The sequence below is a fragment of the Podarcis cretensis genome (assembly GCF_951804945.1).
Source record: "Podarcis cretensis genome assembly, chromosome: 1".
NCBI lineage: Eukaryota > Metazoa > Chordata > Lepidosauria > Squamata > Lacertidae > Podarcis > Podarcis cretensis.
The window spans coordinates 44,613,474-44,638,703 of NC_137170.1; the positions used below are offsets into that span (position 1 = coordinate 44,613,474).

General features: G+C 40.6%; 1 protein-coding gene and 1 long non-coding RNA gene across 3 annotated transcripts; one reads left to right on the top strand and one right to left on the bottom strand.

Annotated features, from left to right (window-relative positions):
* Positions 1 to 10: 10 nt before the first annotated feature.
* Positions 11 to 22,632, top strand: CHP1 (calcineurin like EF-hand protein 1). Its single transcript, XM_079965251.1, has 7 exons — positions 11 to 218; positions 8,652 to 8,724; positions 15,145 to 15,225; positions 16,176 to 16,303; positions 18,452 to 18,513; positions 20,005 to 20,127; positions 20,731 to 22,632. The coding sequence occupies exons 1-7, from the start codon at positions 152 to 154 to the stop codon at positions 20,782 to 20,784; spliced, it is 588 nt and encodes a 195-aa protein (XP_079821377.1). The 5' UTR covers positions 11 to 151; the 3' UTR covers positions 20,785 to 22,632.
* Positions 22,106 to 25,210, bottom strand: LOC307209960. Of its 2 annotated transcripts, none has more exons than XR_013835799.1 (2): positions 24,899 to 25,210; positions 22,106 to 23,415 (listed from the first exon to the last, which is right to left on the bottom strand). It is a non-coding gene; the product is annotated as an uncharacterized lncRNA (long non-coding RNA). The 2 variants fall into 2 exon arrangements; XR_013835800.1 differs by lacking the exon at positions 24,899 to 25,210 and adding an exon at positions 24,167 to 24,880.
* Between the last annotated feature and the right edge of the window lie 20 nt (positions 25,211 to 25,230).

The window sequence follows — 25,230 nt, forward strand, 5'->3', positions numbered from 1 at the left end:
TGTGTCCCTCGCAATCTCGGTCGCTGGCGCAGCGTCTGCGCGGCTGATTGGCTGGCCGACTCGCCGCACGGAGGACCGCCGGCCTTAGGCCAAGAGCAGTCCCTCTGGTGCTTCGTCGAGGCGGTTGTCCGGCCGTGAGGCAGCAGCCGCGATGGGCTCCCGGGCTTCCACGCTGCTTCGGGACGAGGAGATTGAGGAGATCAAGAAGGAGACAGGCTGTGAGTACCGAGAGAAGCAGCTGGAGACCGGGGGCGCTGGGCTGGCCTTGCTTTCTGCGGCTGAAAACCATTCACGGTCTCGTAACGCGAGGCGGGCGGGCGGGCGAGCCACCTGCGGTTTTTCACCTTCCAGGGCCGAAAGTGTCCGGGCTGAGGGAAGAGGCGTCGCTACTTGTCAACCGCCATTCCTCGCCGATATACCTGGGAGCCTTTTGGGCGGCATTGGGTGACGCCTGTGGCTTGGCCTGAGGCGGGGTCGCCCGCAGCCTGGGAGCTGTGTGGGAAAGGAAAGGAACTTCGGCAGGTGCCGCTTATCCTGTCACAGGACTCGGGCGTGAGAAATGGCACCTGCCGACCTTCCTCCTCCTGCGCACCTCTTAAAAGCACAGGAGCCCCACATTCTCTTGCCTCTGGTCACCGAGAAAGGTCATGTTCCCAAAGGCGTGTCTCCTTCCTCTTCAAGTTGCCCGGTTGCCAAATTCTTCGCTGTTCTGGTACAAGGTATGCTGCGTGAGGCGCAGCCTATAAGTTACCGACCTGATAAACTTGGCACATACCGGTAGGCGTCGATACTATTCCGACCGAATACACACCTTGTGTGTGTGTGGTAGCCTTCTGTAAGAAAAGAGAGGGGTTTTTTTGACGTCTGACTACTGTGAGTTGCCCTCTCCTTGATGAATCGGCAACATCTGAACTTTCGAAATGGTTGCAACATTAGTTTGCTATGTGCTGTTTTAAAGTCAACTGCTCAACCTGACAGTGGGTCGGATGAGCATTTTTATCCTACTTTATCCTGCCTTAGTGATTTTTAAAATCATTATTCTGCTTAATTTGCCCCATATAATTATGGTGAATGTAAAGCCCTTGTAGGAGCTCTTTCCATGTGAGTTGTAGCAGAGTAGAGAAGGGAAAACAACTCTACACAGGCCCTCTTAGTTACAAGTGCTACGCTTGTTCCTGAGGTAAGCATTCAGGACAAGTGCTAGCTTAAATTAAGCCTCTATTTGTTGTGAATGCTCCAACCTGTATCAAAAGTGTTGCTTGCTGCATTCTAGATTTTCTTTCAAAGTGTTAAAGGTGTCCCTCCTGCAGTTCTATGAATCTAAGTGCCATGCACATTGGTGGCACATTATTTATGTATAGATTGATCACTGGTCAACAACAAATTTGTTGTCTGCGTTTTTTCAGTTGATTTAGGACGAATCTGATGCGCTGAATCCAAAAATCACATTGGTTTTGCTCAATCAGGTCAAGTTTTTGAGCTATGGCCATATGTCTTTTTTTACGTTTTTGTTCACATGTACGCTCGTGTGGAGCATTTTAGAAGTTGGTGGGGATAAAATGCCATGTCGAATAATTGTTTTGATTGGAAATGATTATTTTAATGACAAGAAGTATTCAGGACCGATAGTTCTGGGTGATTATATTGAAAAGGGATCAGTTTGAAGTCATAAAACCTCGAAATCTTCCATAAATTGGTGTGGCAAAGCATAAAGTTGGGGGATCAAAACTAAGTTAATGGGGCAGCTGCCCCATGAAGTACAGTGGTGCCTCGCAAGACGAAATTAATCCGTTCTGTGAGGCTCTTCATATAGCGGTTTTTTCGTCTTGCGAAGCAAGCCCATTGACAGCTTAGCGGATTAGCGCTATTAGCGGTTTAGCGGCTTTTAGCGGATCAGCTGATAAGCGGCTTATTAGCGGATCAGCTGATAAGCGGCTTAGGGCTTAGAAAAAGGGGGGGGGGAGGGAAAAACCCCCGCAGGAACTCGCAAGACATTTTCGTCTTGCGAAGCAAGCCCATAGGGAAATTCGTTTTGAGAAGCGCCTCCAAAACGGAAAACCCTTTCGTCTAGCGGGTTTTCCGTCTTGCGAGGCGTTCGTCTTGCGGGGCACCACTGTATCCTGATCTTCAATCAGCACGTCGTCCTGTAGCTCATTGTGATGAAATTCCAGTGCCTATCTTCGGAGAACTTCCTGACATTAGTGACGAAGATGCCTCCAGTGTTGAAGGACATGAAGAAGTGGTTCTTGAAGATGATGCTCCACATCCATTTTTCCAAAAGTAGATGAATGATCTAGCTCGCCACCTCAGCTTGTCAAAGGACTCTACCAAACTGTTGGCATCCAGATTGAAGGAAAAAAACCTCCTCTCTGACAGTGCTCGCATCAGCTTCTTCCACAACAGGCATCAAGAGTACCTCCGTTTTTTCTCGGAAGAGAAGGACTTGGTGTACTGTGCAGATATTGCGCAGGTTCTGCTCAAGCTTGGAGTGCCACAGTATGAACCCAAAGATTGGAGACTTCATTGACAGCAGCAAGCGATCACTGAAATGTGTTCTGCTACACAACGGCAACCAGTTTGCCTCTATACCCCTGGTTCACTCGAGTACACTGAAGGAGAACTATGAAGCGGTGAAATATGTGCTGGAGAAAATTGGTTATGATCAGCATAAGTGGTTTATTTATGTTGACCTGAAGATGGTGAACTTTTTGTTGGGACAACAGTCTGGCTTCACCAAGTACCCATGTTTTCTGTGCATGTGGGATAGTAGGGACCGTGCTCAGCATTACACGAAGGAGGACTGGCCTGTGCGGGAGGAATTGGTGCCTTGCAGAAAAAGGAACATCATCAACGACCCTCTGGTGGACAGAGACAGAATACTCTTCCCACCGCTGCACATCAAGCTCGGCTTAATCAAGCAGTTCACCAAGGCTCTGGACAAGGATGGTGACTGCTTCACTTACTTGTGCCAGGCTTTTCCAGGATTGTCCATGGAGAAGTTGAAAGCTGGCATCTTTGGAAGGCATTTGTTCTGGTAGTGAAGAACTTTCTTGGCAACAATAAGTCCAGAAACTACGCAGAACTTGTCAACAACATGCTGACTGCTTTCAGAAACATGGGCTGCAACATGAGTGTCAAGTTGCACTACCTATTTTCACATATGGACCAGTTTCCTGAGAACCTGGGTTCAATGATTGACGAGCAGGGGGAGAGATTCCATCAGGACATGAAAGAGATGGAGACCAGGTATCAGGGTCGCTGGGACGCAGTCATGATGGCTGACTACTGTTGAGAGACCTCCCTGCCGCTGAGCATTCCTGGAGTTCCAAGAAACGGAAGTTCAAGCCCTGAAGTTTGAAAAATGGTGAAGCAACATGCAATTTACGTGTACTTACCTTTATCAATGCCCACCATTCAGTTTACAGTAAACCTGACCTGATGGAGAGAAATGGATGCCATTTCCTGATTCAGCAGTGCAAAAATACCCTAAATCAGTTGTAAAAATCTAGACAACATTCAAAAAGTAAAAAATTGTTGCCCAGTGTAATGCATTTCCTCTTGACATGCACTGGAGCATTCAAAGGACTGGTTAACATTCTTTATTTCATTTATAAATTCCTTTCCATGAGATACCCTGAAGCAATTGTATAAGCAGTTCTGATAGTCTTTAGCACAACTTTATTTAGGGCACTTTTGATGTAAAACATATTACAGCCTTTAATTCTCATTTTACAGCTTGTTTTCTGAGGCTCAGATAGCAACTTGCCTAAGGCCTCTTGATGGCTCTATGGCTTAGTAATGTACATCTCCCATAGCCCAACAGAAGGTTATATAGTGGGCAAAAATACAACAGAAAACAAATGTTCTATTAGGTTATAGCTACAGACTAGTTACAGATGACTATTATTTTTCCTACCCCAGTTCTGTATTAGCAAATCCCGTCTACTGTTTTGACTAGTAGCAAATGACAATATATCCATCTACAGATATTTGATTCCTAGTATATAGCATGTAGTTAGTTCGCTTGAAAAAATAGGAAACGTGAAAGTACAAAAGTTCAGTCAGGACATTCCATTTTCTAAATTGCCAACATGCAGTTCCTGGTAGTGCCAGGTGATCTGTGGATTACTGCCTTATTGCATGATTGATCTCACCTTTTTCAATTGTTTAATTGCAATGAAAGAAGCTAATAATATATTATTTCCAATAATTTGTGTATGTAAGCAACTACTGTATTTACCATAGGGATATAGCATGTCTATACAGATAGGCTTACTGAGAGTAACACAGTAAGGAGGAATTCTAGAGGAAACTAAGCAAAAGCTACAGTCACTAATTATTGCTCCTTATGATACATGCTATATTACATAGTTTAATGCTCTAGTAGCTACTGATTTTTTTCATTACTGGTTCAATGGTACAAACTTGGCACTAAGAAAAACAAATTCAATTAGATTTTTGTCGTCATAGTGCTATCAGTTTAATATAGGGGTCGGCAACCTTTTTCAGCCATGAGCCAGTCCACCGTCCCTCAGACCATGTGGTGGGCCGGACTATATTTTTTTTGAGGGGGGGAGAACAAATTCCTATGCCCCACAAATAACCCAGAGATGCATTTTAAATAAAAGCACACATTCTACTCGCATAAAAACACGCTGATTCCTGGACCGTCCGCAGCCCGGATTGAGAAGGCGATTGGGCCACATCCGGCCCACGGACCTTAGGTTGCCTACCCCTGGGTTAATACTACTATTCTGAGTAGTGGTTTATTCTTGGGAAGCTAAATTTTATGTTATGCAATTATTTGACCCTTAATAAATAGAATTATTAGCGGGAGCATAAGGTGTATAGAAGCAGCCCAATGGTTTATATTCAGTAGTGGTTTGGGGCTAGCAAAAAGCATCCCTGCTTTTTACATTTTCTTGTTGGATGTCTGTATGTGGCTTATGGTAAAATAAACTAGCACAACTTTCTCAGATCAGCATATTTTTGAGAAAGATGTTAGCAGCAGCAACAATATTGTATGGACATCACATATACATTTACTTATATATTAGTATGAAATGCGAAGGCTTTTAAAAATGAGCCAAAATAGTAAATTTGCTGGCAAGAAGTAGAAATAGTACCTGAAGAATATTGTTTATTCAGTAAATGTCTGGATCACTAAACATTTAAGAAAAGGTCAGAAGACTGGAATTGAGACATCAACTGAATAATCTGAATCAAAATTGGAAATTATGTAGTACCTTTTTAGCCAACTATAGAGGAATGAGCCATCATAGAAAATGATCTTGGCAGCCTGTCAGAGCAGCAATTTCTAGAAAAGTGTGCATTCCAGATACTATTGCTGTGAAACAGTTTCTAAGGATAGCTTTTGTCTATCATATGCTTATGTTCCTAGTTTTAATGAAAGGGCAGTTATGTGAGGTGCTGATTGGGAGTCATTCATCCTTAACACCTGCACTTCCTAATGCCAGCTACAATGTCTTGCTATGGGACATTTCCCATGTACTTGCTAAGATACACAATGACTGCAGAGACTACATCAAAGTGTATGATGTTAATTGTGTGCTTTTCAAAGTCAGGCTTTGGCATTGGCTGAATTTGATATTTATTTTTTGAGATTAGGCTCTTGCTGTAGTTGAGATCACACTTCATGAAGACTGCAGACGAGTTATGGTCTTGGCAAGGCTACACATAAATACATTATAAATCAGAAACTTTAATGTGCATGTAAGTGTTGCTATTTTATGCTTTATTCAGTGATTCTCTTTTTCATTGTAAGCAAGATTCATTACAAAAAACAACATTGTTAACAAATTCATTGTGCACAAGCAGTTGTTTGGACTGCAATCTACTTTAGCAGATACAGCATCTAATGGAAAAGTCCATGGAAGCTTATGCTACAAGTCCTTAAGGTACCACAACAGTCTTCATTGCAAGAGACTAGCACAGCTATTGCTCCGGCAAGAGAAGTTAGAGATGGCAATCTCATTGTATATAATTTATGCAAAAAAATATGTTTTTGTTTTGGTGAAGTATACGTTTCAGTTACTGTCTCAAGGCTTATTTAACAAACAGATCAGGTAGCTGTTTATCATAATTGTCAAATTCATGGGGTCAATCCAGTTGGTACCTTTGTGCCCATGGATAGGTATTTGATCAGTTGAATGCCTCTGCTAATGGATGAAAGCTGGTTGCTTGCTGCAGCCCCCAGTGTCCCCAAAAATTGGCTCCAGGGTTTGGGGACTCTTTTGAAAAGGGTAGACGATTGGGGGGCTGTCTGGGAAAGCCCACATTGGGAAGGCAGCCCTGTTTAGGGAAGCTTTTAATGTTTGATGTATTACAGTATTTTAATATTTTTTGGAAGCTGCCCAGAGTGGCTGGGGAAGCCCAGCCAGATGGGCGGGGTATAAATAATAAATTATTATTATTAAAAAGTAAAGGTAAAGGGACCCCTGACCATTAGGTCCAGTCGTGACCGACTCTGGGGTTGCGGCGCTCATCTCGCTTTACTGGCCGAGGGAGCCGGCGTATAGCTTCCAGGTCATGTAGCCAGCATGACTAAGCCGCTTCTGGCGAACCAGAGCAGCACACGGAAACACCGTTTACCTTCCCGCCGCAGCGGTACCTATTTATCTACTTGCACTTTGACGTGCTTTCGAACTGCTAGGTTGGCAGGAGCAGGGACTGAGCAACGGGAGCTCACTCCGTCGTAGGGATTCGAACCACCGACCTTCTGATCGGCAAGTCCTAGGCTTTGTGATTTAACCCACAGCGCCACCCGCGTCCCCATTATTATTATTATTATTCCTTCCGCTTCCATTAACAGAGGTGTTCACTGAATCAAAAGCCTGAGTGCAAGGCCACCAGTTAGATCCCACTCATAATTAATTACACCATCAGTTTTTGTAATAAGAGTTTTTGCAAGCTCATCTCAATGTCGGAAACCCCCAACTTGCTGTCAAACACTTAATTAAATGTGGCTTACATACTGTGTGTCATAAAGCCCCATGTCCATTAACTTATAAAGAAGAGTCTTATTGCAAATAAAGTAAAAATATGTGGCTTTGCATATAATTACAAAAAAAATGTATGACAAAACTATGAATACCATGTGTAATATTAAAATGTTTCTTTCAGCTATTTGGCAAATAGGCCACTGCACTTGGACTTTGAAATGTAAATTACATGGTGGTGATTGTTAGTCAGACAAGAACAATATCCAGATTATGTGTATCAATAATTTTTTTAAACTTTCTTCCTGGAATGTTTGCATTTCATAACACTTTTTCAGATGTTTCCTTAGTTAATATCAAGAGAAAAAGACAAACCTAGTCTTGTAACCTTAGCTGCTTAAAGTTTCAGACACACTCTTGTTTTAAAGTTATAGTTTGCTGGGGAATAATGCAAATGGACCCTGCAAATTTACTCATCAAAATTAAAAATAACTATTTCAGGGAGAGCTTTGTAGCCAGGGAGATCTACCTTAGCAACTTAAAAGGCTATTGGTAGTGAGGAGAGGATGTGCTATATTTTCATTGAAACCTGGCATCTACAGTATTTTTTGCTAGGTAAAGCTAGTCACTGAAACCAGTATGATAGATCAGAAAATTTAGAATACTGTATTCGTATTCTTTTATCAGAGCCCTGGGGAACAGCTTTTTAAAGAGAGATCAAGTTGATTCGTGTTCTGTAGAATTAACAAGGTTGTTCCTTCCTCAATTTAGCATGCTTTAAAACCATTTGGAATTGCTTTAATGGAGTTTTTTGCAGTGTTGGCAGCTGAGTGGTTTAAACTTTAAACTACTTTCAGCTGGAAAGGAAACTAGATTTTATCCAGAGGCTGAGGTAGCCTAGGGCTCCAGAACTGTCTGAATTTAAAGAGACTAGGAACAGGCTTCCCTCTTAGCCAAGTCAGTGGACTAGTTCGTACTTCAGCCTTGTAGTTGGCCTTTGCCTGGTTGCCATAGGTGACAAGGAATTGGTTGCAAACAAGTGTATGGAATCCATCCTGGTGAGCTGGTGAAGGAAGGACAGATTGTCCACTTGGTTTCTGTGCAGGTCACAGAAAAAGTGAAGCACTTTCATCTACAGCCAACAAAAAAATGTGGTAGTCTGATGGGAGAGGAAAATATATCTGTTCCTCACCTGCAGGCCTACTGTATTTGTTAGCTATAGGCCACTAGACATCAGTGGGCATGCAACCTTGGAAATGTTTTGTGGACTTTCTTGCAAGGCTGTAATTTACCTATGTCATACCTCTTCTTAAGACATGTCTGTTTAGTGAAATGTTTTACCAAATGCTATTTGTCTAGAAAGAGGTACTGGAACTCACCATGAATGGCTCCCTCGTTGTCTTAGAATGGCAATGGCGCCCATCTGAGAGGTGGCAGAACTAAATTGCAGCGAGTTCCAGCTGAAAAAAGCCCTGGTTTTACTAATAAAGGAGTGAAATGTTTTACCAATAGAGGGGTAATAGGACTTAAAATCTGAATGGAGGTCATTTTAAAATGTAAACATCCAGCAAAATCAATGTCCTGACCCCTGAAATGTAATGAAATTACTCTTACTCTGTATTGAGTAGTGTGGATTAATTAATTTTAAAATGTTGCTGTTCAATTGTAAGTTTTAATTTATTTTTGCTTCAGTTTCCCACAGTCAGATTACTCGTCTGTACAGTCGGTTTACCAGCCTAGACAAAGGAGAGAATGGCACTCTTAGGTAGGTACTCTTTAGCAAACTTCATTGTACTGACTCACTGCTTTTGCTTAGTGCCTTACTGTATTAACTTGCTCACTGCCTCTGCCCAGTTTCCCTTGATTTACCCCCTCTAGCTGCAGCCCTCTTCCTCCCATTCCATGCATTTCCTGAGAGTCCTCTGATCCCCAGAAGGCTATTTGGGACACACATTGGGATGCAGTGGGGGAAGGAGGAACCAGAGAATTCCTGTTGTTTGAGTGTATTGGGTGCAACCCATAATCCCTGTTCAGGTTTTATGCTTCATGCAGTTACAATCATGTGAGGGACAATGGGACTGCACTTACTGCACTTACTCTCACTGTTGCATTACCTGCCAGTTCAGCCCCCTGCCCTGTATATGTTGGGAGGAAGGTCTACTACGTACATAGACTTTCCCCTTTGCAATCCCAAACCCTGGGTTCTAAATTGTGTAAGGAGCCTTTGTACAAGGGTCCCATGTTCAACACCCCCTTCCTCCAAAATGCATGTCTGAAGCTGTGTTTGAAGGAACAAAAGAGCGGGGCCAGTAACACAGTCGAATTTAGAACACCAAGCCTTGTCATAATTGTCATAATCATATACATAATTGGGTAATATTAGTGGAGATGAGAAATGAGCTGCATACGTAACAATGCACATCACAGCAGAAGTACAGCATTTCCTTTAAAAACTTTCCCCTGCATTTCAGCAAAGCTTTCAAGGCAGCACCATTTAAAAGGTGCTGAGGAGCAGAATTGAGAACAGCAAAGCAGTTGTTATTGTTGTTAAAATTTGTATACCGCCCTATACCTGTAGATCTCAGGGTGGTTCACAACATAAAATTACAATATAAAAAACAAAATACGTGATGAGAACAGAAAATAAGAACAGAAATAAACCTCCGCTTCCATACGGGAGAACATTTATTCCTTTTCCCACCCTCCATAAATCATTTTCCAAATTTGTAAGAAACACATATCTGGCCTACACAGAATATAAAAACAAGAAGGAATCATGTGACACCATCAAGGCTTAACAGTTTTATTGTGGTATAAGTGTTTGTAGACAAGAGCCCACTTCATTGTGCCTTAATAATAAATCTTCGAATCTTTAAGGTACTACAGTACTCCTGAGTTTTACTTAAACTCTTTCAGCTCAGAATACAGGGTAGATCATTTTTGTTACCTCTTGCCAAGTTGTCTTCCCTATATTTTGAGCCAAAACCGTTTAAGCAAGAGAAAAGATCATAAATTCATGTTAAGTATGAACGTGCAAAATTTCTAGTGAGTTGGTTAATTTGGGAGTGGCTGTAGGAATAAAAGTTCCAATTGCAGTGTGGCTTTGAATCCTGACTGATTTCAGGGCAGACTGCTATTTCTCAAACTTATGGACTCTCCAGAATGGCTAAAATGCCATTCTAATAGCCCATACCATATTGATGTAGATATTAATGTCAAAACAAAGTGTTCTTTTTAAACTGAAACCCACTATTTCTTACATTTATATCCTGCCTTTCTGCTGTCATGGAACCAAAGGCAGTGTATATGTGGTTCTTGGACAATTGCACATCTAGGCACAGACCAGGCCCATTTCTCACACCAGCATGCTGACAAATCCTCCCTTAAATCCATCAAAATATATGGCTCCTGTAGTTGGAGTTAATCTCTTGACCTAAACAAGAAAGGATTATGAAATGAGGAGGATTTGGAAGTAGATACAATCTTAGGAGCAACTTAGTTTGCTGTTGAAGATGGAAGTACAGAAAAGTCTAGAAACAATAACTTTTAGTACTAAAAAAATCTCCTTGTAAATAGATTGCAATGCTGATAACAGTATTAACTGTATACTTTTATGTCAACAGACAAGGCAGGACAACTCATTACTTCATAAACTTGACTTTTTGTCACTTTTTCTTATGATGAAATGTTTGAATAAGTATTGATGGTACTGTAAAGTAAGATGGAAAAGTCAACCTGAAATAAAAATGAAGCAGTAGTACAAACACGAGCTAGTTCTGTGGTGCATTCTCTCTGTTCAGACATTACAGAAAGTGGAAATGTTGCTGAAGGTTTTCCCCACTCTATAAATATGCTACAATATGTGTAAAGTATAATGTTTGGCAGAGCGATTTATTGAGTAGAAGATGTTTGGATTTCTGTGATTCAGAATAAGCACAATGAAAGGATGCTATTAGGCTTCAAAAATACATTAATTCATGGGTAGATCCTGTTGGATAGTGTTCTATGGCATGTGAACAGAAGAAGAAAATAATTCCTGTAAGTTCCAGTCTAAGCCAGGTGAAGTCGGTTTTGCTTAAAAAAAAAACAAAACCACAGCTTGCTTTTCAGTATTCATTTACTTTTATGATGTGTGTAGTGTTTTCCAGTTAGTGTTCTTACTTGGATAATGTCCCCTTCATAAGCGCAATAGCTGGTAGCAATGACAGTAATAGATTTAAAATGCAATAGTTACAGTTGGTTAATGTTTAACCTTAAGCTAAGCCATAAAATATAGAAATTAGAAGCTTATGCATTCAGATTTCAGAAGCTGAATCTTTACAAACAGGGAGGGTATGTTTTAGAACACTGGAGAGTCTGACACATACATGCAACAGGAGATTTGCTGCTTTTCATATATCTGTCACACTGTTTGGACCCAAGGGGAGGTGGAGTACTTGGGGTGGGGGGCAAGTTAACTCCCCCCCCCCCCGCAATTTATCCAGTTTAAATGTTTCATTGGAAATTGCTGTTTTCCCCTTCTGGGCAAATAGCAGTTTAAAGTTGAGTGCTGTTTAAATCAGGAAAATGGCACAAGGTAAAATTATTATTTAATAACAACACTTCCCCAGCACCCCTGTCCCTATCCAAGTTATTTTGCACCCCCAGTTGCCTTTAATATGAGAGAGAAGTGAAAAAACTTATTCAGATTTCCTGGGTTACATCTGGTTTGGCTCAAAGTCACTAGAGTTGCTTGGCTGTAATTATCAACTGCAAACAGAATCACCTTACTTGATTTTTTAAAAACTAAACAGCCACAAAGGTTGTAGCAGGCTTAAATTTTCTGTACAGAGGTTCCCAATTAGCTAAATACTGTACTGCAGAAACATGTTTTTTAAAATCTAAGCCATGGACTCCCTACGTTTGAATATTTTCATATCTCTATGGTAGTTTTTGTTATGTGAATAGTGCAATGGACCCCCTGGGTGGGATACATGCCCCCGGGGTCTGCAAACCACTAATTGGGAGCCACTGGCATAGTGAATTTGGATATTCTGTAACTTACGTATAGGTGGAAACAATTTGGGGGAATATGCTAATTCATAGTGACTGGGGCAGAAGCAGAGATGATACTCTCTCTGCCCTATTGCTTTTTACTATCCTCTGAGGCTGTCTGTAAACAAGACTTTACAGATTTTAGAAAGGCCTTGAGGGCCATTAGCATTGAATTTGCCCACTGGGTCACTCCTGAATGAACAGTGGTGTGAACAGTGCACTTGCTACTCCATTCTTCCCAAGGGACAATGCATCTGCTTTGGAAGAGTTATTTTCCTTAGCTAATAATTCCCTGTTGCAGATTGGAACTGGCAACTATGGCTGCATAAAGAAAGAACAATTGCTATGTGAGCTGGGAAATAGAATTTATTTTATTGAAATATAAGGTGAAAGAGCCATTTGACAGTGCCTAGATGCAAGTGGAAGATGATGCTTAAGAGGTTAGTATTCCATGAAATCAAGGCTGTAGCTGGAGTCAGATTGATTCAAGCCTACTGTAGGATCAACACACCACATTCTGCATATATTCTATTGTCGAGGGGTTTCTCCTTTGAGTTTAATGGGCAAAAAATACTTAAGAGGCTTTTGCCACATTCCAGATGCCATTCATGGTGTTAGCTGGTTTTCAACATCATGGTAATGCTATCACCCAGCCCTACTCACCACTGCTGAGTGGATTCAAACCATCAACCTTCCAATTGGCAAGCGCAAGAAGCTCAGTAGTTTAGACCACAGCATCACCCTCTCCCTGTACAGCTATATATAACCATCCTGAAAGAAGGCTGCCACTCAGTGCTGTGTTATGTATATTAAAATGTATATCAGTTTAATTCTTGAGGCAGGTAACCAGGGCAAGCAATAGTTAACTTATTTTGTTTGGGTCATTTATCTGACACCAGCTTAACCTTGGCTGTTGAATGTCAGCCAGAACTTTTTACAGCTGTTCTGAAAGTATTCAGGCTTACTCTGATAGATATCTAGGTGAAGGTTCATCTCCTCTCAAGGACATGGGAAGCAGTCAGCAAGAATGACTTTCTATGTATCTTTGTTTGGATTTGGCACATAGATGACACGGTCAAAGCATTGCTCTTAGTTAATCTTGGCTGTCATGATGATATAAAAGTAGGTGTATGGTTTATTTAAGATCTCCCTTCTCCCAGGTTCACATCACCCACATCTATCTAGCAACTAAGACCATATCCTATGCACTACTATGGGACTTGCTTCCCAGTCAACATGCACTGGATACTCTATCCTACTTATGATTTCTCAGTATCTACAGTATGCAACAATAAAATAAATATATCCATTTGTACTTACTTGTTGGATATATTCAGCATCTAATAGGAGTTTAAACTACTTAGATTTATTACTTAGCCATGATAGTGTTCTTTATGCAATCATATTCATAGTACCTGGACACTATTTATTGTCTGGAAGTACAGTATTACATATTTTGTCTTTTGCTTGCGTCAACTTGCCTGATGTGATGCCCTTCATATTTACTATGATCTGCCCATGGTATACTTTTGTACTCCATGGTTCAAAAACTATAATCAAGGGTTGCTGAAATAGTGGTTTGAATTAAAAGCAATACATTTCCTATATTTACCACTTTGTACCAAAGCTTGCAGTGTAGAAAGAGAGATCACTAGAATCCCCTCATTTTAAGAATACCACCAGCTAAATATCATGATATCTTGATGTATCATATATATCTGTGGTGGTGAAGAGCTTTGCTGGGCCTCCCCGCAGGGGCAGAAGGTATCACCATACCTTCTTGCAGCCGTGGAGGGTGTGCCGCGCTTCCCTGCAGCAGAAGAGGGCCTTGCTGTGCCTCCCCGTGGCAGCACAGGGTCCCACTGTACCTCCCCATGGCATCTGCTTCCCCACTCAAAGGTCTAAGTGGAATCTCTGCATGCATAAGTCCCACTGAGTTCAACTAAACTAACTTCTACTTTCCTTGGAATAAGCTCTATTGAATCCAGTATGGCTTGCTTGTGAGTAGACACACATTTGCTTTCACTGCTTACGGAAAAACATCATTCTCATACAGTACCCAATCACCCATTTCAGCATATGACAGCCAGCTAAATCTTCTCCCTTCCATTCTCCCCCCCACAGAAGCCCCCCCCAAAAGCCCTCATCCCACCACTCTCCCTTTTTATCAAAGGGAGGTAGGGAGGTCAAGCAAGCAAAAAGATAGTCTCCTTTAAATTAAAAAAAAAACACCCCCTTTTTAATATGGAGGAAAGCTATTTAGGGAGAACCAATAACATAAACACCACCAGAAAAGAAAGACCCCCTTTTTTTTCACTGGTGAGGGAAGAAAGAAGTGTTTACCAGTTATTTGTTTACTTTGCCTCTGGGGTGGAGCCATGTGGTGTCCCTCCAGGCTCTGCATAATTAGCTGACCTCTAAGTGGAAAGATACAGGTGAAGCTGGTTTGTGTGAGGGCTTATGGTCATTTCTTATGGGGAGGAGGGAGAGCAAACAAAGCTGAAGACACCTGCAAAGTATCGTTCAGTTGCTCTGTTCCAGCTTTTGCCAACCTAGCAGTTTGAAAGCACACTAGTGCAAGTAGATAAATAGGTACCGCTGCAGTGGGAAGGTAAATGATGTTTCTGTGTGCTTTTGCTTCTGTCATGGTGTTCCGTTGCATCAGAAATGGTTTAGTCATGCTGGCCACATAACCCGGAAAGCTGTCTGTGGACAAACGCTGGCTTCCTCAGCCTGAAGCGAGATGAGCTCCACACCCCATAGTTGCCTTTGACTGGACTTAACTGTCCAGGGGTCCTTTACCTTCTTTTTAAAAAATCTATATAGCTATAAATTAATATTACACAATTGGGAATTTACTATTGGTGATGGGTGTTATAAACTGAAAATACAAAAGTCCGCAGCCCAAAACTCATTTTCTTGATCTGAGGTTTACTATTTTCACGATCAATGAGTGCCAATTAATGAGCTTAACATACTGGATCTTTACTTCTTAAAAAAGAAAAAACTTTTTAAAAACCCCTCATAGCTGTTGTGTGATATCTGAACCATAAATTTCAATCAGCCCCGTTATAAAAAATGAATGTTTAACATGGGTGTTCAGAGATCTTATTCTATTAAAGGATTGATGTAGATTTCATTGAAATTGTAGCCGTGAAGATTTCCAACGCATTCCAGAACTTGCCATCAACCCACTGGGGGACCGGATTATCAATGCCTTTTTTCCAGAAGGGTAAGTTGCACAGTGTTTCTTCTTAATAAGTTGCTTGGTGTGAAGTGCTCGTAGGACTAATTTAAGATGTGGATTCTTATATTCTATTCTTGACACCGTAAAACAATCTGTTGGACTTCAGATACAATATTGGGGACTGGAGCGTCAGTTACTAACTATTCAAAGTAAAGCTTTATTAATATTAGGTATTTGTTAATGCTTTCGTTCCATTTATATTCTGCCACATTTATATAATGGCACCAAAAATATCTACTTCACTTCCCAAATTCCCTTCACTAGCTGAGAAGTAAAACCCTGACTACCTTTCCATTGATGCTCTAAGTAGGGGGTCTGAAATTTTGGGCCAGTTGTAATTGCCAGGCTCCTTCCCCCTGCTGATTGGGTGGAGGCAAGCACCTCTGCTCAGTAACAAAGAAGTTCACCAACCTTTCTCTCCTACATCAACAAGAGGTAGGTAGGGAGAGCATATTTTAAAGGAGCGCAGAGCCCCAAGGCTACAACATCAGCCAGTTTTTCAGAAGGAAAAACATAGTTAAGTTTGGAGCAGCAAATTGCACTGAGACTTTGAATAGCAGCATATTTCCAAATGCCTATCCCACGTCAATGTACAACTGCCTACAACAAACACAGCAAAAATAGCAAGAAGCACCTCCCCTGCTAATCTAAGGATCTGGGATGGTTGGTAATTGTTGAAGGCTGACTAATTTTTATAGTTTAAGTTATAGTTTTGAGATGGTAGTTCAATAACGTTCAGTTAAACAGCAAAATAAAATAACAGCTGAGAAGAGAGACCAAAATAGTGTACATGGAACAAGTATAGAAAAATAACAGCAAAATATGAAACTGCATTCTCCAAACTCTGGTAAATTTGTTTGGATATTCTTGTTTAAAGTATATTGCTTGATGAATTTGCAAAATGTAATAGATTGTGTGTATGTTCTCTGGTATAGAGAAGACCAGGTGAATTTTCGTGGATTCATGAGGACTTTGGCACACTTCCGACCCATTGAGGATAATGAGAAAAGCAAAGACCAGAATGGGCCAGAACCACTTAATAGTCGGAGCAACAAGCTGTACTGTAAGACATTTTTAATTGGACATCCATCTATTCAGGCTAATTGTACTGCTTTGTATTCTTCTTTGTAATCCTGCAGCTTGGAATCTGTTCCTCTTCTTTTAAACTTAGTTTAAACCTGGATACAAATCTTATGGAAACAAGAGTAGAAAGTTACCAAAGTGGATTTTTGTCACTTTTGCTGGCTGTGGCTGATGGGAGTTGTAGCCCAGGCATACAACGGAATTTCCATTTTCTTTCCTCCTCCCAAAATCTACTCTGGATGGTCCCTCAATACCGCCCCCAGCTGTTTTTGAGGGTGCACAGGGAGAGGAGAGGAACAGGAAATTCCATTGCGTGCCTGGAAGTCTGTTGTGTGAGTGGTGCTACAGTGTTGGGCACAGCCAGTTGTTTCTGTCCTAATGTAACAAAGCCTATAACCAAGCCCAAGTACATGGTACTGAAATAATTGTATTTGGAAAATGCTGTGCACATTTTTTTTAATATAATATTTATTAAATTTTAATTTAACAATAAAATACATAGGTAATAACACAATCTTTTCCAAAATCCACATTTCATATTCATCTTTGGACTTCCTCACAACCCTTGTTCCTGCTTTCTAAGCTCATAAATTTTACCAGCAAATTATTAACTTGGTTTAATTCATATAATATAATTTTTCAATATTAATATCTCAAATCTTAAAATTTAACATACTCTTATTGACACTTAATTATAAAATGTTACTTGTCCAAAATTTATCTTTTCATCTTCCAATTAAATTTAAATTTGTATTCTTTATAACTAGTTTGTTGAAGCCATTATTTGCTAATCTTACATCTTTCTTAACAATCATACAATTTACAATATTTTTGTAGATAGTCCTTGAATTTCTTCCAATCTTCCTCCACCAGTTCTTCTCCCAGGTCTCGGATTCTGCCCGTCATCTCCGCCAATTCCATATAGTCTATCAGTTGCGGAAAATGCTGTGCACATTGATGGTGCTGCTTTAAATGAATCATCGTAATATATCTTCCATGACCTCACATTTTACTTTATTATATTCTTAGATTTACATAAGATACTCAACAAATCTTAAATTATTGGTAAAACTGTTGAAGCAGGCTGACTTTCCATGCCTAAATATAGGCATTCTATATAAGCATTCTATAAATTACTGCCTGATAGGAAAAAGAAATCTGTTTAATGTGCTAGCATGTATCGGTAACTGGTCAAAGAAAAAGAAAAACCCAAGAATTTAAGCATAACTATTTTGGGACAGCAAAATTTCCTTTCTTGGGCATTTAGTGTGAACCTGAAAATGTCTTCTCCAGTCAGTGAGATGAGTCCATTATGTTCTCTCTATACTCCTAAGATAGGCCTTTGGTCAGATGCAGCACAGTTACTCTCCTATTCTTAAAAATGATCACCTCAAGGAACAGTCAAGTTTTAACTGATTGGTGTCTTTGTGGTTGCCAGTAGTCAATGACTATGAAGAATAAGGGAAGAGTGTTTGTAGTATGGGGGCACATTGCTCTGGGTCTGCAGTGGTTCGATAATGTATTCTGTATATGGCAGCAGTGGGAAAGAAAGCGGGGATTTTTCGTACAGGCACCTCCCCGTTTGCACCTGATCATGCGTGCGACTGCTGACACACTCATGCCTTTTTGGGGGCCCAAGGGGGTGGAGCAGGCTGGAACATACTTGCATGTGTCCCAGAGCAGACCCCCTGCGTAAGCAGGGATTCCCCTATGTATCATTTTTCCCCCTTATCCAGAAATTCCCTACCAAAATGTGACAGTTTGTTTACTTTTTATTTTCTTTTGTATTTTTACTTAACATTCTGGCATTTATGGCAGTTCCTAAGCAACACGACTGGTTCAACAATCTGTGGCTTTTTAATGTGTTCGTAGGAAGGGGTTATTGGTTTTTGTTGTTCATAGAATCATAGAGTTGTAAAGTACTACAAGGGTCATATAGTCCAATCCCCTGCAGTGCAGAAATATTTCGCCCAGTGTGGGGCTCAAACCCATGACCCTGAGATGAAGGGTCTCATGCTCTGTGGACTGAGCTGTGTAGAAGAGGGTATTATGTTAAGTGTTTTGATTTTGTAAACTACCCTATGAAGGGCAGTATATCAATAAATAACCTTGAATTTATTTCCTCTAGTTGCTTTTCGGCTATATGATCTAGATAAAGATGACAAGATTTCTCGAGAGGAGCTGCTTCAGGTATGTTTAGCTTTTGCAGCCCATAAATTAATGCAAATTTTTCGGATGACTGTCTTATTTAGCCTTTAAGGTAAAGTCTGGTTGAATGATAATACTAAATTATTATAATACATAGGCATTATATAACAATATAACTATAGTAGCAGCAGAGGTAAGAAAAGACTTTGTGAATCTCTCCCCTCCATTTTAAATCCCCACACCCACACAGATATTGCTCAATCTTTAATCTCCTCTTGTCTGCCTAGGCTGTGTGACCCTGTTCCATGCTGGGGACAGGATTGTGTAGCCAGTGCAGGATTAAACCCTGTTCAGTAGTGATGTCAGCTCATGGGCAAATGGGTGTGCTTTTGGAAAAACAGCTTGGTGGCTCAAATTGGCACACAGGACAAACATTCCTCACCCAATGTATGTCATGAGGCTAAACTCTCCTTGCTATAACAATAAAAAATATACTCTGGTTCAAAACCAGCAGCCAGCCCCAATCCTATTAAGCTGTGCTCTTGGTGGTGGGGAAAGGTATTCTGTGAACCCCAAACACTGCTACAAATGCTGAAGCCCAGAACAGCTCAGAAATAACCTGTGAAGTATCTTGTAGCACTGGGAAAAGTACTTAAAGGTTTGCACACTATGGTATGCCATAGTTACAAACTGTTAGGGCTTATCATGAAGCTCTTCTGGTTGTTCTAGAGAGAACTAGCCCACAAGTACTGGTTTGCACACAAAGCTAAGCTAGTAGTGTGGTTTGTTTGTTTGACAAACTGAGGAGCAAAGTGGGCATGATTTGAGCATTTCACACCAATGTGCTGCTCATTCAAAGAATGCCATACTTGGTTTGTGTAACAATGGCTTACTGTATTATTTTATACTTTCTGGATGTCCCATAATCATATTATATAAATAGTTGTGTTCTGTGTTATAAATCAAGCATTGCTAGGGGTTGTTTCTTTTTGCTTTCCAGTGTATTTCTTATCAATAAAAAATTTGGTGTGGCGTGAGCAAATTTTTACTCTAAAAGGGTGGCCCAGAGAAAAAAGCGGAGAACTTTCTGAAAATTGTTAACTTGCTGGTCTGAGAATTGTATTTGTAAGTGGTGCACTTGACATTATTCAATAAAACCTGGACTGATCTCCTTATTTCTAGAAAGAGCTTCCTTAAACTGCCTCTGTATATTTTATTTGAGGCAGTGCAGTAAATGGTGGTCTGTGCAACGTCAAGGTGTATAGTACCTATCACCCAAGGACAGATAAGGTATTTTGGCACCTGAAGCAGGAAATGTCCCAAGCACCTCTCCTTGGGAACAATAATATAATAATTAAAAATTGCTGCTGTTCTGTGATATTTAAAACCAGCTGCCTGATCGGGCTGGTCCTGAAACTTCACTTGGTTGACTTAAAATAATAGCTTTACTTGTCTGGTGCCTTCTTGGCACTTACAGCATATTCTTTGTTAAACACTAACATTACATTCTTTTGGGGTTTCTGTATACTGCAGGTTTTGCGGATGATGGTTGGCGTAAACATCTCGGATGAACAGTTGGGCAGCATTGCTGACAGGACAATCCAGGAGGCTGATCAAGATGGTGACAGTGCAATCTCCTTTGCAGAGTTTGTTAAGGTCAGGAAACAATGTTTATTATGGCAAACCTGATTAAGTGCTTGGATTTCCGAATTAGATGTGCAATCAAATGAATAGAAGGCTTATGTGCATAATTTCTTCAGTTATTTTGCTATTTCCCATATCTGAACATAAATTGGCAGAGATGTGCTCTTCAGCTTCATAACAATTGCAATTTATCTTATTTGCTTAAATGATTCTTGTTAGACTTGTTAGTTTTTCTAAATATTTTTAGTGTGTGACAACTTTGCATGCTGTTCCAAGGCATGATCTGTGGGTACATGATACAGGAGCCTTTCTTGAAATTAAGCTGATTTAGTTTGGTTAGTGCTTTGATAGACTGCCCAGGGATCATCTTGAATTCCATAAATCCAATTAAATACACTCCAAATGCAAGTGTTGCTAAGTACAGCTTTCATTTTCCATAAAATATATTACTGATGACCTCTAGGTCAAGATCTACAAAAAATAGTTCTGCAGCACAAGAGGACATGCAGTAGGAAAGCTGACAAGAATGGCTTCCTAAGACAAAACTAAAGTCTAAATGTTGAGAGAGAATTCGATTCCTGTGACAAATGGTTAACAATTCTACTTTTTTTGCAGGTTTTGGAGAAGGTGGATGTAGAGCAAAAAATGAGCATTCGATTTCTTCACTGATGGATCAAGGCCCATTCCTTGTTGTCCTGATATTTAAGGAATATAGTTTGTTTTACCCTCTCCTGAGCATTCCTGCTGGTGCGTGTGAGGTACATCTCCAAACCCCCCTCAGTTTGTTCCATCGATGTGAACATTCCTTCTGCATCAGAACAAAGGAACGTGGCTGCAGTGCAGCTTGGAATGGAACCTTGAAATGGCCTTTTCCTCACACTTCTCTTTGCTTTGCTTTCTGGTTATAAATTATTTCTTCCCATGTTACTATAATCTTCTACCATTTTATGAACTATGACAACAAAAATCTGACTTGGTAGTATTTGTATTCTCTCTTTGGTTTGTCTGGTTAACAAACTGTTTTCTTCTGTCCTTGGTTTTGTTTAAATATAGATGTTTGCCACTCTTAACTTCACAAAGTAATGCAAGGCCAATGGTTTTGTTTTCGGAATTAAGGGTTCGTCTTGCAAGTGTGTCAAATGTTACGAATTTGTCCACAGATGTGGGATGTCTGCCAAGAGAGTAACTTGCAGTTCTGAAAACATAGTAATTGGGTACTTGAATGAAACTACAGTGGTGCCTCGCAAGACGAAATTAATCCGTTCCGCGAGTCTCTTTGTCTTGCGGTTTTTTCGTCTTATGAAGCACGGCTATTAGCGGCTTAGCGGCTATTAACGGCTTAGTGGCTCTTAGCGGCTTTAAGAAAAAAGAAAAGAACTCGCAAGACGTTTCGTCTTGTGAAGCAAGCCCATAGGGAAATTCGTCTTGCGAAGCACCTCAAAAAACGGAAAACTCTTTCGTCTAGCGAGTTTTTCGTCTTGCGAGGCATTCGTCTTGCGGGGCACCACTGTATTTCATAGCAAGCTGTTTCTTAACTGGAAAAAGTTGATTGCCTTTCTGCTGCCCACCCCCTGCCACCAGCTTTGTTTATGTACACTATTTTGATTTGCATTATACTTAAATTACTCAAATTTCTTTCTTGTGCTTTTATTGTTTTTCAGTGAATGTTTGCAATACATAATTTTTGTTGCACAGCTTATAGTGGAAGGCTTTTCATACCAATTATGCCAACTGGACCTTTCGTCTCCAACATGCATGTCAAAGTCCAGATTTGAGTAGTACTGTGTCCCTACAAATTATGTGGGAACACTAACGGTTTTAGGAAAATTCTTAGCACATGTGTACATTTATTACTTCAGATTATATTTTGAAAGTTTTATTTTAACCACACACAAGGATCAAGTAACATTGTGAATTTTGATGTAAGCATCACAATACAGAACTGAGGGCTCAAAAGCAATGAATATGATGATCTTTTCAGGCTGAAGTCTTTGCTGTTAGTAAACAATTCTGTTGCACTGATTATCAATGAACTTTGACAACCGTTTTTAACTGTGCAGTGTTGGCTTCCAAGATGCAGAAAAATACTTTGTGTAAAAATCAGTGTTCAAATGCTCCTGACCCCTGCTATATGTCAGCATCTCTATAAGTATTGAGTGCAAGTTAATCTAGTTTACTTAAATCCAACACAATTCAATGATCCTTAAGAACTGCACACTATTTTACATTTAAAAAAAACTGCAGAAGAAAATCTATTCCTTCAGACAAATTATAAAGATGGGAACAAGATTATAGGGTGATTGCTTACAAATACTTTAGGATTTTTTGATCACAATGTAAACATAGGAATTTTATAAAGAGAAGGAAAATGAAAGTAACACCAAGTTGTTAGATTTATTGCTTATTTTCAGATAAGCAAATTTCAATCTTCCTTTGGCTATAGAGGTAATCCACAGGTGTGCCTTGTCAGATCTATTATATTCATCAACTATCCATGAATAAAATCCTTCAACATACTGTGTTCTGTGAATGAATGGAGGTTTTAAATAACACAAGGTGCCTGTAGAATGCTACAGCTGAAAGACTATTTTCTCATATACTAATCTAGTTTTTAAGAGATTGGGTGACATCCAGTGCTGTCAACCCACTTGCACAACATACACCTGCTAGCACAACAGGACTTGCCTTTTTCCTCCCTGCTCAAAAGAAAGGAAAACAAAACAAAAAACCTGCTCTGCAGGCTCCTGCAACCTTCAAAAGATTTCAGAGAGCAGAGAAACCCAGCTGCATAAGCAGATGTTTGCTCATACAACTTTGGATCTCACCTCTTGTTTTCATTACTCAAGTTTTAAATGGCTTTGAATTTTCAACCTGCAGGCATTTAGAATGTTTTACAAGCAATATATATCAACTGGAATTTCCTGCTTTCTCTTAGGCCAGGAGAGTGTGGTCCTATTGCCCTTATATCTGGCTCAGCTATTTATCAGTTTGATGGTGGGAATAAATAGGAGTTGTCTGCCTTTTACTCAGAATATGTTAAGACAGAACAGATTTTAAAACTTCAAATAAAATTAGAAATAACGGGGGATTGAGATGAAATACAGGCCAGGTAAGTGTATTCTTAACTCTTGTTAGTCCACCTGTGCATTTTAACTCATAAACTTCTCAACTTGATGGGTTCTGCTTAGGTTTCAGTAGCTGTACAATTCACTGTAGAGTGTAGAAACCTGAAGACTCATTTAACATGTTCCTGACTAAAGGTTGATTCTCATGTTACAGTGGATGCAAATTCCCATTTGTCTACAAAAAAGAATTCATAAAGCACTGTAAAAAGTCTAATATCAATATGGAGTTACTGCAACTATTCATTTCCTGGTATGTCTTGTCAGAAAAACAACTCAAGCCATTATTATTATATACGGTATGTTAGTATTAATCTATATATTAAAAGTACATAATTGTAAATGTGAAGCTTCCCTAATAGTAATTTGTTTGCCTTGATCTCACCCCTAAAAGACAGAGTAAGTTAATTGAAATGATGGCTCCAACTCAAGATTATGATGAATGTTGGTTATCACCCATACACAAAATATGAATGCATAACATGACATACCTTTTGGTGTGCTATGTTATCCAAACATAAAAAACCTGCTAAATTAGTACTGACTCAGTTGGCAGAGGATGAGACTCTTAATCTCAGGGTTATGGGTTTGAGCCCCACGTTGGGCAAAAATATTCCTGCATTGCAGGGCTCAGACTAGATGACCCTCGTGGTCCCTTCCAACTTGACAGTTCTATGATTCTGTGACTAGGAGACAACAGAAAATTGTCCCATATAGCAAACGCCTCTTGTGTTATGGTGCAACAACCAGGATCTTAAAACTTGTTCAGGTCTCTGGACAGCTTCCTACAGGATATTCCCTCTAAAGCATAGTCACAGTACCCACACCATTATGAAACTAAGCTTTTAGGGTGCTATCATAGAGCCCCAACATGAGACTTCAGAATTTTTATAGTCCCCTCCCCCCCAAAAAATACTGTCAGATCATACCTGTACCCACTGATCACACCAGGAAAAAAGGGAGAGCTAACGATTCACAGCGCCACCTAGGAGCAAAAATGGAGAATCTGAGGTACAGATCCCATGTGAATATATATGATTCCTACACAAGTTATTGATGGTGGTGGGTGACAAATCCCTTCTGAAAACCCAGAGGGTTTCTTTTTGAGATCTATTTTTGCAAAATGGTGGAACGAGGAAGTGCAAGATTTGGTCTGCGGAGACAAGTGTGATCTGAGTTTTGATGAGGATTTTGGTCTACATTTTCTGTGCAGTTGTTCCAACTGTGTTTCAAGAAAGCATTCACAACCTGCCAGAGCAAAAACCTAAGCAGTCTGATTTCTACTGAGGAAGCTCTTTCCTAAGTAGGGCTGGTGTGAATGTACCACCCTTTATATAATGCTTATTCTCCCCCGTGTAATTTGCAGGACACCCAGAACTAAAGCTGAAACTCTGAACTCTAGCTTGCAAGTGGCAGAGCCAACCCATGGCATTTTGGCAAACCACAAAATGGCATCCTCCCTCCCTTCCAGTGAAGAGCTAGACCAGAAACTGGAGGAATCTGCCTGCCTGCCTCTATGCCTGAGGCGGTTGCAGCACCTTGCCTTATGGGTGGGCCTGGTGTGTTTAGGATTGAAGCCCGGTTATAGTTCCCTATCGGCCCATCAAGTAAGATTGCCTATTGTACACTGTACATTCCCCATTCAATTTGGACGCGCTCACTTGAGAAAATTAGTGGCAGCGGGCACGAGCATCCTACTGAGCGAGGAGGAGGAGGAGGAGGAGCAGCTGCGGGGGGGAAATGTAACAGAATAAACAAAAGTACAATTTCCAATTTGCGCATTCCCGCCACCGCGCACAACCCCTTCCTTCCTTTAGGAGGCGTCCTGAACGACTGAGTACACCTAAGGCCTAACACCCGCCTCCCGGCCGTCCTACTTCTTCAACGCGGCGATAGGACTCGCGAGGAGGAAGGCGAATACCACATCGCGGTTGGCCAATCGCCTCTCCGTGTCCAGCCGTTTGGGGGCAGGCTACCCAATGGCAGCCCAAAG